The following is a 17,119-nucleotide window of genomic DNA, read 5'->3' as shown; positions in this document are numbered from 1 at the left end:
TCAACCTGGCCCTTCAGCTAAGCCTTGCTTAGTGGCATTGAATGATGAAATGTCCAGTTTGGATTCAGACAGGGACCCTAACTTTTCTATTTCGAAAATAACAGTAGATCAAATGAATACTTCTCTTTTGGAGCTAGAAGAGTCTCCTATTGACAAAAGGAAAATCCAATCCAAGCAGTATGCAACAACCAAAGCAAGAAAAATTCACTCTGCAATGAAACGAAAACTTTTTGTAGCAGCAGATCCATCATCGTCCAGTCAAGAGGACGATCTTGACCAATCAGTTTTACAAAACCTCAAAGATCAATTTTCCGTTTCAAACAATCGTGTTAAGAAATTAATGATACTTACTTGCCTCCCAGAGGGTTGGGGGATAAGGAAGATTATGAGGGAATTTAATGCGCCAAACTATATGGTAAGACAAGCAAAAAAAATTTTAAAAGAGAAAGGTATATTAGAGACTCCCAATCCCAAGCCTGGTAAGACGCTCTCAGAAGATGTTGTAAATACTATTCATTCCTTTTATCTAAATGATGAAATCAGCAGAGCAATGCCCGGCATAAAAGATTGTGTATCAGTTGTTGAGGCAAATGGAAATAAAACCAAAATATCAAAACGTCTTATCTTGTGTAATCTGAAGGAAGCTTATACTCTGTTCAAGGAGAAATCCCCCCACATTAAAGTAGGATTCTCTAAATTTGCTGAACTAAGACCAAAACAATGTATTTTAGCAGGCAAAAGTGGCACGCCTGCAGTGTGCGTATGTACTATCCACCAAAATGTGAAGTTAATTATAGAAAATGCCCGATTAGGAACTCTAACTAATGGTGAATTGAAGTCGTACAAGCAGTGTATGGTCAAAATGCAATGCAATCCACCAGCAATAACATGTGTCATGGGTGAATGTGCTGATTGTCCTGGGGTTACACCTATACAAACAATTCTTGAAGATGCCTTTGAAGAAAATTTGATAGAAAATGTCACCTTTCGTCAATGGGTGTCTGTAGATCGTTGCACTCTTGAGACTTTAAACAAATCTTCAGAAGACTTTATCACTTTCTTTTTGGAAAAACTTTCACCTCTAATAAAACATGATTTTATTGCTAAAATGCAGGCTGCTTTCATCAATGATAAAAAAGAAAATTTAAATGAATCAGAGTTTGTGATAAACCTAGACTTTTCCGAAAACTACACAATTGTGGTACAAGACGAGGCTCAGAGCTACCACTGGGCTAATGAACATGTAACTCTTCACCCTTTTGTAATTTATTACAAAAGTGAAGACAAACTCAAACATGTCAGTTTTGTTGTGGTATCAGATTGCTTGGAGCACAATACCGTGTCTGTTTATACGTTTCAAAAGAAACTTATTGAATTCTTGACAAAACATTTCCAGGCATTACCGAAGAAGATTTTCTATTACTCTGACGGGTGTGCTGGGCAATATAAAAACAAAAAAAACTTCATAAACTTGTGCTACCATAAAGAGGATTTTGATGTTGAAGCTGAATGGCATTTCTCAGCTACGGCTCATGGAAAGGGCCCTTGTGATGGGATTGGTGGCACGGTCAAGAGACTAGCCGCTAAAGCTAGTCCACAGCGGCCATATGACAGTCAAATCCTGACAGCCATTCAACTTTATGAATGGGCAAAACAAAATATCAATGGAATACATTTTACTTTTTCAACCCAAGAAGATCATATTGAATCTGAAAAGTTTCTCGAGGAGCGTTTCAACCAGGCTTTTACTATTAAGGGTACTCAAAAATTCCACTGTTTTATACCTGAACCATTGAGTCTCTCAAAACTAAGAGTTAAAGTTTTTTCGGAAAGTCAAACTGAAGACACTGTAGCTGTTCAAAAATCACCAGATAAATTGCAAATAAGTGATGTAAATGGCTACATAACGGCAGTGTATGATGAAAAGTGGTGGGTTGCTTATGTTTTGGAGAAGAAGGAAGAAGATGATGAATTAAAAGTACACTAGGGTCTCGATAATCCGAGCTCCGATAATCCGAGTTCCCAATAATCCGAGTCAGTTTCGGGGGTTATGAGAAAGAAAAAAATATGAATTTTGCAAACACACATACACGTAGGGACGGCCAGGGCTACGTTGAGGAGGAAGGCCTGATGGGGTGAGTTGGGTAAGTGACTGTACATAGCAGGTAGCCGCCCACCCCTGCAGAAGTCGCAAGCATCTATTTTTAGAACATTGGGGGAAACCCCTTTTCTCCGTCGGCCTAGATCCTCCGCCCCCTCGTCACTTCCCCGCGTTCCCTCCAATTTTTAGTTCCCATAAGTTCTTCGCCGTGAGCACATCTATGTAGTTACGTCCCAGTTCTATTACGAACCAGTATGAGTAAAAGAAAACATACTGAAATATCATTAAGTGATAAATTAGAAGCGCTGACGCGGGTTGATAAAGGTGAGCCGCTAAAAACAATTGCGCGTGATTTAGGAGTGAGTGCTGTTACTGTGGGTGACTGGAGGCGCAACAGACAGAAATTGGAGTTATGGCAAACTCAAAAAAATCTTTCTCAGGCTACAACATCCAGATCTCGTATGAAAAAAAGTGAGTACGAAAAAACAAGTGAAGCTTTGTTTTCATGGTTTTTAGCACAGCGGCAAAAAGGTGTCCCTCTTTCTGGGCCTATATTACAAGAAAAAGCGCAGTATTTTCGTAATAAATTACAAGAAGGTGAAAGCAATTTTAATGCCAGTAAAGGATGGCTGGATAAATGGAAAAAAAGATACGGTGTGCGGCAATTGCATATCACAGGAGAAAAGCTTTCAGCTGATGCTGCTGGTGCTGAAAACTATGTTCAAAAATTTCAAAGCATGATCGAAGAAGGGGGCTACACACATGATCAATTATATAACTGTGACGAGAATGGGTTAAATTTTAAAATGCTACCTGACAAGAGTCTAGCATCCAAAGACGAGATTTCCGCTCCTGGGCATAAAAAGAGCAAGGAACGAATTACTGTTATGCCATGTTCCAATGCCTCTGGGACACATAAGCTTCGTCCCTTGGTGATAGGAAAATCAAAAAAACCTAGAGCTTTTAAAAATGTAAATATGAACGCACTACCCGTCGCATACAAAAATCAAAAGAACTCGTGGATGAATACGACCATTTTTAAAAATTGGTTCTTCGAGGAATTTGTTCCTTCAGTAGAAACTTTTTTAAAAGAACGACAATTACCGAGAAAAGCACTGTTGGTTATTGACAACGCTCCATACCATCCAAACGTAGAAGAGCTTTCAAGTGATGAAATTAAAACTGTTTTCCTGCCCCCAAATGTGACTAGCCTCATTCAACCTATGGACCAAGGCGTCATTGCGACAATAAAGAAAAAGTACAGACGCATGCTTCTGACATATATTTTGCAAGAAGAAGAAATTTCATTAGTAGATATGCTAAAAACAGTTAATATAAAAGACGTTATGTATTGGTTAGTTGATGCGTGGTCAGAAATTAAACAGGAAACTATACAGAAATCCTGGTCAAAACTTATAAAACCGAGAGTTTCACAAAGTGAAGAAGAAGAAACAGTTGAAGATGACTGTGATAATATGACTCTATTGAATTTAATGGTGGCAATCCCTGGCTGCGAAATGGAATCCAGTGCTGAAGAGGTTAAGAAGTGGTTAGACAGTGATGAAATTGAAGAATTGACAGATGAGAAAATTATTGAAATGGTCAACAACCGGGATGAGGACACCGAAAAAGACGAACAAGGGGAAGAAGAAACCAACAAAAAAATTAGCCATGCAGATGGGTTTCTACGTTTAGAAAAGGCACTCGAATACGTGGAGCAGCAAGATGACGTCACGCCAAATGACGTAATGTTTTTTAAGAAGTGGAGCACACGAGCAGCTGAGAAGCGAGGAGCATTAAAAAAACAAAAAACAATAATATATTATTTTAAAAAATAATAATTATGTATATATTTCTAATCTGCCTTTCAATATGTTTGTATTTTATTTTTATTAAAACATCGACATATGTATTAGAAATTGATTTTGCGTGTTTTTATTCGTATTTCCAATAATCCGAGGTTCTGATAATCCGAGTTGGCCCCGGTCCCATCCAGCTCGGATTATCGAGGTTCTAGTGTAACATTTTTACACCCTCCTGGACCGGCAGCTTCATTTTCATATCCAAGGAAGCCTGATGTGTTGTGGATATCAGTAACGGACGTCCTCTGCAAAGTTGATCCTACAACTCCTACTGGAAGGATTTATACACTTACAGCTGAAGAGACACTAAAAATAACTCAGGCAATGTCAAGTAACAAGTGAATTTGTACTCAGTAAGTAAATGGAATGCCTATTTGTTCATGTACAAACAATTAATACTACCATACACTACATAAACCGTACTGATTTTAGAAATCAACTCTCATTTCAAATATTTTTTACCTATTGAACCCATTGCATGCCCATTTTGAAATTTTGACACATGCTTCCCATAAGTACAACCTACTTTTAAGAATTTTTTCAAAATTTTTTGGGACGCACTTTTTGTTTTATTCAAAATCAAAATTTTTATTTTAAGTTTAGAAAAAAATTTTTTATGACAACCTATGGTGTGTTATATTTCATAAGAAAACCCATTAAAAATGGAGTAAAATGACACCACTCCCACCTTTCTAGCTTAATTAGAACAGCTTCTAGAGCAATTTCAAAAACGCTCGTCCAGCGTTTTTGAGCGCTTTTTTGAAAACTTTACATAGCTGTATTTTGGAAACCGTTAGAGATAAAAAATTAAAATTTAATATTTTTCTTATTCTTAGTACATACTACCACTATACAAAATTTGAAGAAGTTCTAAAATGGTGAGGTAAAATTTTAATTCAAAGTGTGTTGATCTGACATGGAATGTCCCCCTTTTCTGATTGCGTTACCGCTTATAAAAATGTAGCCAGCGCATCATTCATGTTTGGTTTTTTTGCTTCCCGTATAGAGCGCACGCACGTAGTCGAATATCGATATCTTGCCGATTGGATACAACGCGCACACTCTGTCAGGTGCCGAGTTAACTACATTTGATAGCCCGCATTCTTTCGTGGCAAGTGTGTACTACAACATGTTAGTTTACGTCAGATTCAAGTGGCTTGCATTCGCATTAGAGTTTTGGTTTTTCTATTTAAAGTTGAAGAAAAGTTTTTGTTTAGTGAATTATTAATATAGATTATTTGGCATGCTATTGTATACTCCACCTTTTTTTAAATAAACGTACTTTCCATGAACTGGTTTGGTTTTTATGAATAACTTTACCTAACAAAATTTTTTTTCCCTATAATCGTTGCACCCCTACTTTTCAAACTTGATTTTAGAATAAAATGTGCGACAATTATACGAGAAAACACGGTATATTTACGAGAAACTCTAATTTTATACAACACATGAAAAATATATGTATTCAGACATTCATTGGATTACATATTAAGAATATTTTATATTTTAAGATACACAGTTGTGAACTTACAACCCAGGAAATCATTTAAAAACTTTGCATACGCCTCTTGTGATAACAGAATTTTTAATCAGGGTCTAGACATAAAATTATCTAAAGTTTGATAAAATTAGTTTTAAAACAAAAAAAAAGATTGGTTTTAAATTAAAAAAAATTATTACAAACCACTTGTTGAAAGGAATTGCAATTCCAAAAATTGGGAAGGGGGGGGGGGGGGGGAAGAAATAACTGAATCAAAAAAACAGTGCTGGAACCAATCAAATAATTAATCAAACAAGGAAAAATTAGTTTTAAAGCCTATCAGTAATTTTTATGAAGATTTAAGTAAACTTTTTATTTCTTAAAGTAAGTACATATTATTCTGTTGCATTTTTTTTATATAGTTTACCAAGCATAAGGGTAAGTAATTGATAAACTAAAATATACATTTGCAGCAGAATAATATATACTTTATTTTAGAAATAACAAGTTTATTTAGATCTTCATCATCAATATTATTGAAGGCTTTAAACTTTTTTTTTTATAGTCATTTTCAAGCATTGTTTTTAATGCCATGCTTCTTCTCAGCTCTTATTTGCTTGATTGACGTGTTCTTTGGATTTAGCTATTTATTTCTCCTTCTCTTCCCCCATCCACCCCAACCCAAAATTGGGATTTAAATTCCTGTTCACCAAAATGGTTTATAATAATTTTTGATATGTAAACTGTAAATATTACAATGATTCCATGAGCATAGGACTTGTTCCATAGCCTTATGGTACCTCCCATAATCAAAGGCTCATTGGAATAAATTAATAAACTTTATCAATAAAACAAGTTTTTGTTTAGTCAGAAGGACCAAAGAGAAAACACAAGTATGTTGGATAGGGGAAGCAATGAAATTGGTAATTGATTCACCCTGCAATGCTTTGTGGCAATCTTGATGAGTCTGGTGGCACTTGTTCAGTGCTAAATATTAAAACATACTTATAATCTTACCTCAATTGTTTTGATATATTCTTGAGTTGAGGTTGTTTTTACCCATTGACCTACCCAACGGCCAATAATTAAATTAATACCTGTATCCGAATACATAGAGATTCATCCATAGCACACACATCCTTATATACCTTAGTAAATGCAGCCAAAATATAAAGTACACATTTCTAAGGGATGGATTATATCTGAATACTTTTACTGCTACCACCACCTGTTATCAGTTGTTTGTAATAATGTGACGTCGTCCGGGCCTGCGGCCCCTTTGAGCCCGATACGACACCGCCCAACCACCATCTATATTCAAACCTCCCGCTCGTGCGTGCGTGTGTGCGTGTGTGTCTAGCCCGGCAAGAGGGCGCTTAGCTGCAGTGCGCCGCACCCCTAATTTGCTACGTTTTAATATTATTTGTAAACCCTTTTTGTTTTCATCCATCTTCGCCCCAGTGCTGTGTAGTTTACTTGTGTTTCTTTAATTTAAATAAGTTACCTTAAATAACTATAGACGTTGCCCGGGCGGACCCGAACAGGCACGGACTTGGACGAGGATAGGAATGCTTTTATATGAATTATCATTAAATAAGTAAATAGTAACAAACTTTCCATTGTCAGTAATTTTTATATATTTTTAATGTTTATCTGTAATTTACTCAACTTTCGCCGGGGCACGGAGTCGTAGAATACAGTAACGGTAATTGTGTTGGCGCGAAGGGCGCCATGTTGCCACCTGCGAGCGATGAGCTCAGCCCAGTCGATCTTCATCACTGACCGAGAGCAGACGCGCCAGCACCCCGGGGACTTCAACCTTTGTTCTGCACTGACCAAGTAATTCTGTCTCGTTAAGTATTTCTGAATCTCTTTCGCTCGTCATCCTCGGGGCAGCTCTCGGCCAGCGGGCTGTTTAATTAATTAATTGTCTCAGTCGAGTTTTTTCATCACCGTGTAATAAGTATACTTTGCAGCATGGCCACGTGTGTGGACCATGCCTTCACCTAAACCGATTCGTGCCTCAGGCTTTTTAACCGTGTAATGTGTAACGTGTAACGGGCGTGTAGAGAGACGTGTTAGTGAAATTAAATCTGGAGAATAAATATAAAGTGAGTACTTATTTAATCACGTGGTGAGTGAGTCTAGGAGTGTGGCGTGCCCGACGCCTAGAGCGGGCCAGGTCTGGGTAGCTAGGATAGAAAGGGCTGGTAACTCGTCCCCACTTGGGCTACGTCACGCCCTGAGTGAGAGACTCCGCCGGGTCCACGTGCCCTTCCACGTGGTGGCGCCCATAGTTAACATCTCGAAATCACCGGCAATGCGCGATCAGCCCTCAAATGGCGCCCAAGAGCGTGGGGCGAGTTACATCTTCCGCGAAAACCAGACCTGTACGAGCGTGTGAGATAGGCGGTTGTTACGCGGAGCGCGCGGAACTAAAGTTCGCGCTGGAACTATTGTTCGCGCGGAGCGCATAGCGGGACTCTGGCGCGCCAGCCACGTGATCAGCCAAGCGCACGCTTCCAGGAATCCGCGCACAAACAACGGACTCCGAGCGCAGTAAGTAACACAGTGCTGATGTGTTCGTGAGGACTGTTCGTGTGCAGAGTACCACGTGCGTAGACATGTATCCGTATCCGGACGAGTGTATCGGGTGTTACTTTCCCCGCCCGAGTTGGGACTTGCATGGCAGGACCGCCGCCGGATACGAGTGTGGCTACTGTACGGAGTACCGCATACACGGCGTGACGAAATGTGGAGCTAGGTCGTGTCCCGGAGGTAGTAGCGAGGGATACCGCTGCCAGGAATGTGCCGGCCTGTGGCATCGTGGCTGTATCGGCGAACGTGAATGGACCGTACTGCGCAAGTTTTTTACCTTCACGTGCGCACGGTGCACTGCCTACCTAGCCACCCAGGCGCAGTACGAGGCAGAGACGCTGGAAAATCCTCCACGACACGCCTCGACGCTTCCCGAAACGCCGACGCCGCTCACGCCGACACCGACTCCGATCACGCCGACACCACTCACGCCGAAAAAGACGCCGCTCACGCCGACGCCAACCACGCCGAAAACGACTCCGCTCACGCCGACGCCAACCACGCCGGAAAAGACGCTGCTCGACTCGCCGACGCAGCCCGTGCCAAGGACGCCGCCCGTTGCCGGAACGTCACCGCCGCACCAAGCCGACTCCTCACGCACGACGCCGACCCCAGCACCACGAAGGTACGTCCTGACGTCACCCGCACCGCCACGTGTTACGTTACCGACGCCTACCGCTCTGACAAAGACGCCCGTCGTCCTGACGCCCACGCCCGTCGTCCCGACGCCGACGGCCGCCGTCCCGACGCCCGCCGTGCCGACGCTCATCGACTTGACGTCTCCCGACACAAGTCCGATCCCGCCGCCGCCTGCCACACTGCGTTTCGTCGACCCGACGCCACTTATCCCGACGCCGACGCTCGCCGTCCCGACGCCGACAATTCCGCTTCCGCCACCTCCTGTCCTGGAGCCGCCAACCTCGGCACCTCTCGTCGACCTGACGTCTCCCGACGCTGGTCCAAACGCATCATCGCCAGCAAGACCTCGTTTCGCCGACCTGACGCCACTCATCCCGACTATGATGACGCTTGACTCGCCGAAGCCAACCGAGCGACGCCCGACAACGACCGTCCCACCGCAGTCTGCCACGCCGTCCAGCACCCGCCTCGTGTCGGAGACACCTCCCGACGCCGGAATGACCTCGCCACCGCACCGAACCGCCGTCCCGACGCCACCAAGGTCATTTCCGGCGAAACCCGCATCGTCTCCGCCACACGACTCGCCACGGACGCCACCAGACTCGACGCCGACGCTTCGTGTCACCTTGTCGCCACCACCTGGCTTCGACGTCATCCGGCCGTCGTCACCGCTACCAAAGTGCGCAGTCGCAAACAGGACGCTTTGCGACACGATGTCCAGGGCCATGACGCCGAGACGCCTGAGCGCCGCCCCGCCGCCTGGATTTGCTCCTCTGTGCCCGCCTGGCTTCGAGGCACAGACGGATGAACCGGACCGAAAGAGACGGACGCGCGCGACGCCGACGCTGACGCCGCCTACATGCCCACCTGACACGACGCCAGAATCGACCGAGGCGCCACGACGCCCGATTCCGACGCCGATCGCCGCAGTACCGGAACACCGGTCAAGTGCCCTGCCGCACGAGACGCCACCCAAATGTCGCAAGTTGGCAACATTGGGACGCCGCACCGTGAAGAGTCGCCTGAGCTCCCTACATCCGCCTGTCGCGATGCAGGTCGACGCCACGACGCCGGGACGCCCGACCGTCCCACCGCCGAACGTGACCGTCACCCGGACTTCGACACCTGTCACCCGTCTGTCACGACGGGCCGCGAAGCGCCCGCCTGTCGGCGAGGCTGAGCCGGGTCGTGCCGAGCGCCGCCCGCGCTTGCTGCCCGCCTGCCACGAGCCGCCTGACCTTGGCCGCCGCCGCCCCTGCCGGCCGGCGCCCTGGCCACCGCCACGCTATCACACGCAGCAGCCGCCGCAGCCGCAGCTGACGCAGATTTGGGGCTCGGGACAACTGGTGGGTCACCACCCACAAGGTTAGTCAGCCAGCGCCCATTCTGTCCGTGTGTATCGTCCTCCATAGTGTAAATATTGCTCAACTGTCATTTTGTAAACATTGCTCGCCGCCATCATGTAAACATTGCTCGCCCTTCCATCGTGTAAACATTGCTTGTCCGTCCGTCATGTCAACATTGCCACCTGCCCGCACAAACATAAACATCAACATTGCCACGTGGGAGTGCGCGACGTAAACACCACAGGCAACGCCCCCCAACCATCTGTCAAACGGCGCTGTCATATCGGCCTACTTTCGGAGGGGGCAATTGACGTCGTCCGGGCCTGCGGCCCCTTTGAGCCCGATACGACACCGCCCAACCACCATCTATATTCAAACCTCCCGCTCGTGCGTGCGTGTGTGCGTGTGTGTCTAGCCCGGCAAGAGGGCGCTTAGCTGCAGTGCGCCGCACCCCTAATTTGCTACGTTTTAATATTATTTGTAAACCCTTTTTGTTTTCATCCATCTTCGCCCCAGTGCTGTGTAGTTTACTTGTGTTTCTTTAATTTAAATAAGTTACCTTAAATAACTATAGACGTTGCCCGGGCGGACCCGAACAGGCACGGACTTGGACGAGGATAGGAATGCTTTTATATGAATTATCATTAAATAAGTAAATAGTAACAAACTTTCCATTGTCAGTAATTTTTATATATTTTTAATGTTTATCTGTAATTTACTCAACTTTCGCCGGGGCACGGAGTCGTAGAATACAGTAACGGTAATTGTGTTGGCGCGAAGGGCGCCATGTTGCCACCTGCGAGCGATGAGCTCAGCCCAGTCGATCTTCATCACTGACCGAGAGCAGACGCGCCAGCACCCCGGGGACTTCAACCTTTGTTCTGCACTGACCAAGTAATTCTGTCTCGTTAAGTATTTCTGAATCTCTTTCGCTCGTCATCCTCGGGGCAGCTCTCGGCCAGCGGGCTGTTTAATTAATTAATTGTCTCAGTCGAGTTTTTTCATCACCGTGTAATAAGTATACTTTGCAGCATGGCCACGTGTGTGGACCATGCCTTCACCTAAACCGATTCGTGCCTCAGGCTTTTTAACCGTGTAATGTGTAACGTGTAACGGGCGTGTAGAGAGACGTGTTAGTGAAATTAAATCTGGAGAATAAATATAAAGTGAGTACTTATTTAATCACGTGGTGAGTGAGTCTAGGAGTGTGGCGTGCCCGACGCCTAGAGCGGGCCAGGTCTGGGTAGCTAGGATAGAAAGGGCTGGTAACTCGTCCCCACTTGGGCTACGTCACGCCCTGAGTGAGAGACTCCGCCGGGTCCACGTGCCCTTCCACGTGGTGGCGCCCATAGTTAACATCTCGAAATCACCGGCAATGCGCGATCAGCCCTCAAATGTATATGTAGCCATTTGGAGTCGTGATATCGACTATTCAGCAAAACGTAAATAAAAACCAATTAAAAATATAATGTAGTGATAATGTTATAAATGTTAGCGATTAAAATAAAAACCTTGTTATGAATTTAAAAAATTTTGTAATACTTAAAATGAGCATTAACTACCACTGTTAAGTATTTTGCCTTCCTGTAATTTTTATCAATGTTTTTATTTGTATCATTTTAAACAAATCTTATTACAAAAAAATTAAGTAATATTATATTCAAACAAAAAAAACAGTTCCAGAGCTAACTTATATGGGGCGCATCTGAGGTTGCGAGTTTTGCCTTCCTAGTAACCTCGATTTTAATGGACGCATATAGGGATGCATTGGCATCCCTTGTGAGAATTCGGAAGCAGTGCAAAGATGGCCGTGTCCACTATGATGCACTTCTAGTGGTTCCCTTAGCTAAGGGATCCTTTAGGCTAGTGTTCGGATGCAATTAATATGAAAATTTTATTGTAACCTTATTCAAACTTTATAGGTATATTTCAAAGAAATACTACCTATTGTAGCTGTTACCATGTTGCAACTTTCAGAAAATTTTTATCTGGTTTTTTGTTTTATGGTCCGTAGACCCTAAACCCTTCGTCAACGTAAACGTGTGTCTCTATATATACACACACACACACACACACACACAAATATATCACAATTTTGTTGACACGATAACTGTCACAAGTTTTCACAAATCACTTCCAAACTGATACATATAATCTAGTAATGGAAAATCTCGGTCGAGTTCGTTAATGGGTAATATCGGGTATAAATGGTGAAAATTTTTTGAAAAATAGAAAAATCGCAGTAACTGACATAATATGGAAAATATCACATCCCTTTGAATGTATTAAAACTCATAGGAGTATACAAAAATCTTTTGTCTGAATTAGTTTTAGATATGACCTACCGTAATTACAAGGAGTTGAAAATTCAAGGGTTGGAGGACAAAAAAAATCATAACTCCCTTCGTAGGCACAACATCAAATTCATACAAATTATGTATTAATCTTATAATTTTTACATAAAACTTTTGTCTGAAACAATTTTTGATTCAACAAACTATTGCTGCAAAGGTTTGTAAAACTAATGGGTAGAATTTTAAAAAATCATATCTCCCTTATTAGGCACACTATCAAATCCATTCAAATTGTTTGTAAATCTTATGATTTTTATCTAAAACTTCTGTCGGAAAAAAATTTCGATAAGACAAATCATTGTCAGGAGGTTGAAAAAATAAAGGGGTAGAATTTTCAAAAATTCATAATCTCTGAACCATGTGCACTATTAAATCCGTTCCATTTTTTTTTTGTAAATACTGAAATTATTTTCTATAACATTCTTCTTAAAAAAATAACTTCTTATATGACCAACCATTACCCAAGGAATGGAATAAACTGGGGTTGAATAACAAAACAATTCATAACTCCCTTTGTAGGCACACCATCAAATTTGTTTAGATTTTTTTTAAATATAATTTTAAATAAAACTTATGTCTAATACAATTTTTGATTAGACGAACAAATTAGAATTTTAAAAAATCCATACCTCCCTTATTTGGTACACTATCAAATCCATTCAAATTCTTCGTAAAAAATAATATTTATCGAAATCTTTTTTCTGAAACAATTTCTGATATTAAAACCATTATTGTAAGCGGTTGAAAAAACCTGGGCTTGTACCTACCATGTACTCTATTAAATTAATGTTTATTTTTGTTTAACTTTTTAAATATTGTTGAAAACTTTTATCGGAAGTAAATAATATGAAACAAATCATTACTGCAAGGGGTGGAAATAACAAGGGTAGAAAGACAAAATGTTTTAAGGTTTTTAATAGATATAGTATCAAATCCATTATAATTTATTGTAAAACTCCTAAACGTTATCTAAAACCTTCGGCTGAAAAGATTTTTGTTGAAACAAACAATTACCATAAAACCAGGGGTTGAAATTAAAAAAAATTACAACTTTCTTAGTATCATATTCGTCAAAATTTATTAGTAACCATCTTAATTTTACCTTAAACCTTTGACCAAAACTTTTTTTTTATGATCAAGTATTAGTGCAAGGATAAAAAAAAATAGTGTTTGGAGGTCAAAAATAATTGCATAACTAAACTACCTTGGTTGGCATAATATGAAATTTGTTAAGACATTCAATGCTGGATGCATTAAGTTAAAAGCATTCAAAATATTTTTGTTTCATGGAATACAAGAAAATGTTAAATATATCTTGTTTTGAATACTGGTGAACATATAGGTTGTTATGTACATTAAGTTCTTAAAATGTTTCAGGAGTTCATAAAAGTTTCCAAAACATTTCCAGAAGAAAAATATGTACTTTAAAATCTACCTACGCTTGTAGGCTGTGCCAAAAGGGATTTTTTTTACTCCAGATAGTTGTATATATGAATATGATTATTAATGTGAATATCTGGACTGTAATCTGTGTAGTATTTGCAGCAATGTGTAAAACAATTTTTTTTAATTTATGGTGAAATTTTTGCAGCTTTAATATATAATTTTTTTTCATGTACTTTTTATTCACTCTGAATAATATTGCAAAATTATTTGATGACATCTCTACAGGACTGCCTTGATACTGTGGACAGCTATTTTGTATATCGTCAGTCACCACTCTCACTCTTTTCAGTCTGATTTCCTCTATCAGTTGGGGGTCAGTGGGCATTCTCAGAGAATGGCATTGACAAGGATGGGTTTTCTTGTAATTTTAGTTCAGTTTCTAGAGCATGTAAAGTTTTGTTTGATGTTTGTTTAGAAGTTGAGACAAGGATTGGTAAAGCAGTCTGTTTGAAAACAATGGTGTGTGTTTCATGGAAATAGATGCATTGAGAATGAAGTGAATCAATTAACAGTCGTGAGTGACTTCCTGGCTGAAGGTATTGTGTGTGTTCAAGGTCTAAAAGCTAAGAGATGGATTTGGCAATACAGGTTCATGCATAAAATGCTTCTAAGCTTTCTTTTAATTGGTTGTATTTTCTATTCACCTTAAACGTGGTCTGCCTTTTCATAGCAAAGTAATGAAATTGATATTACACTTAATTCTTTTATAGTACTTCTAAAATTGATGTTGCTAAAAATGTAACATGGAACAACATAGAACCAAAATTTAATTGTAGATCTCATTAGATATATCATGATGTAATCCATGTACATCCACCCCTCGAAGTAACGCCCTAATTGGTTCCACAAAAACAGAGTGCTAATCAAATACATTTTTTTCCTTAAGAGTGTATATTAATCAAAATGTTTTGTCTTCCAATCAGGTAAGTGTGCTAGCTGACAGACATTTTAATCAACACACTACTGCTGTTAAAATCAATTTACAGTTCTTACGTGTGTCTAAATACATTCAAAGTACATTTAAATAAATGTTGAGTAACATTTTGAGATTAAACAACCTAAAATTAAATTCAAAAAATTCACGGACTGCATTGTTGACATGATAGGGCTTGGGAAAAACATTTCTGAGAAGCTCTAACAAAATTTCTGAGTTACAAAATAATGTGAGTAATATAGGAGCTATATTTAAGTTCTAATAAGATGTAAAGGCTGCTGTTACTTATGGCATGGTGTAATATAAACGTTGGCTAAACACTTTGGCCACCGTCTAAGATAAATACAAAATGAAGGATTCGAATAAATAGCTGATAAGGAAAGAACCAAATATTGTTTGTTGATTCATCACATTATTTTGTAGTTTTGCATTTAATGCTGTTGTCATTGTGCATGCGTGGAAATAAAAGTTCACGTAAAAAAAATATTTCGAATCTATTACAATGGTCCTTAAAATCATGTCGTAATTTTATGGTGTTGTTACTTCAAAGCAGCACAAATTAAACAGCGTCACTTCAAGGGCGGATGTATATGTATTACTGCTCAGCCACAGTGTACCTCTGAAGAAAGGTCTGCAACAGCTTTCTAGGTGCATCAGATTTTTTTTTTTTTTTTGGTGTTAAAGATATTAACTTTTGAAATTGTTCCATCGGTAACTGTTTTTCATTTATTAGCTGGCCCAATTGAAAGCTTCTAGCTCATTTGAAAAGTGGGTAAGAATTTTATGGATCTGTGAGTGAGTGAGTTGTACATGGTGTATATATTTTTAGAAACAATGTAAACAGCATTAACTGGTTTTCAGACCACTGTGACTTTTGTGCCTTGTTTCTGTAAGTCCTGTGTATAAATCATCTGTAAACCTTGGAAACCTAAATTAAATGTCACTGACAGTAATTCTGCAATTTTACATGGAAACATATTTTTTTCAGGAGCCAATTTTTGATTTAATATATTTTTTTTCAATTTACTGTTTTAATTATATTTAAATAAGTACTAATAAATAAACAAAACCTTTTTATATTTTGGTTTTTTTGATTTCAGATAGGAGCTACTCCTGACATAGATGTCATCAAGTACGATGAAAAGACCTGTAGAGCCATTATAAGGTGTCCAGCATCTTCTTACATAAAGCTGCGCTCTTCTCTCGCGCTTTGTGGGACGTATTCCGGCGTGGATTGCGCATACAGGGTCCACAACGCATCTGCATGTCTTCTGTCACTGACCGGGAATAGTAGAACCTACTCTCACCACTGTTGAATCGCGGCTGCTCCAGCATGTCGTATTGTCGAAAAGAAGGCAAGGACACGATCATCTTCGCCACGGCGGAAGACCACAAGATCCCGAGCTCCGTGTCGTTGCCCGAGCCCGAGCCGCAGCCGGGGCTGATCCTGCCGAGCGGGGAGATAAACTGGGGCTGCCCGTGCCTGGGGGGGATGGCCACGGGGCCGTGCGGGGTGCAGTTCCGGGAAGCCTTCTCCTGCTTCCACTACAGCGAGGCGGAGCCCAAGGGCAGCGACTGCTACGAGGTGTTCAAGACGATGCAGGAGTGCATGTCCAAGTATCCCTCGCTCTACAACAAGGACGACGACGGTGACCTGCCCGGCGAGGGGAAGGGGGACAGTGCCGCGGGGGAGGAGACTTCGGTGCCCGCCCTGGGGAAGAGCGAGACGGACCTCAAACCAATGTAGAAGTGCTAGTGGTAACAACTGACTTCGATGCAACTAGTCATAATAAGAGGTAGTTAGTAACTTATAAGAACAGTACATCTGCTGTTTGTATTGAGCTGCAATACAAAATTTTAATGGCTCCAGGCATTCGCTTTGTGTACTAATGATTTATTAAAAAGCAATTGATATTTTCTTTATGAATTTTTTTTTTGCATAAATATCAGTCATTGCCATTTTTCCTTACAGTACTTAACTTCACGTGCAAATAGGGAAATGATTGAAAATATGGAAAAGCAAGGACATTTCAAAATTACAGGAGAAACATGGAATTATCAGGAAAATGTTGATATGATTTTATACTGAATGGAACATTGTGATAGCTAATGCCAACATACGTACTGGAGACTATTGTTGTACAATTTTGAACCACCTACACCAGTGTTGCTTAGATCAAGACCTACATAGTCTCATTGGTTTGCTTATAGACCTGTACGAATATTTTTTTTTTTATGCAAAGCGAATATTCAATGAAATGTTTAAGTGTATGCGAAGTTGAATTGCATATATATTTTCTCAGACTATATTAATTTTTTTTTTATAAAACACTGAATTTAAGTAAAAACAAAATATTTT

At 40.8% G+C, this 17,119-nt stretch overlaps 1 protein-coding gene across 4 annotated transcripts in view; it reads left to right on the top strand.

Annotated features, from left to right (window-relative positions):
• LOC134535794 (mitochondrial intermembrane space import and assembly protein 40) overlaps positions 1 to 16,683 on the top strand; it is a 36,016-nt gene extending 19,333 nt beyond the window's left edge. For all 4 annotated transcript variants that reach the window (XM_063375074.1, XM_063375071.1, XM_063375073.1 and 1 more), the window contains exon 3: positions 15,861 to 16,683. In XM_063375074.1, coding sequence (XP_063231144.1) covers positions 16,094 to 16,507 — 414 coding nt within the window. In that variant the 5' untranslated portion in view covers positions 15,861 to 16,093 and the 3' untranslated portion in view covers positions 16,508 to 16,683. The remainder of the gene's footprint in view (positions 1 to 15,860) is intronic.
• Positions 16,684 to 17,119: the final 436 nt, after the last annotated feature.

Source organism: Bacillus rossius, chromosome 10 (assembly GCF_032445375.1).
Source record: "Bacillus rossius redtenbacheri isolate Brsri chromosome 10, Brsri_v3, whole genome shotgun sequence".
In the NCBI taxonomy this organism is placed as follows: Eukaryota; Metazoa; Arthropoda; class Insecta; order Phasmatodea; family Bacillidae; genus Bacillus; species Bacillus rossius.
Note: the sequence above shows the minus strand (reverse complement) of the source record. Positions and strands in the feature narration are given on the sequence as shown.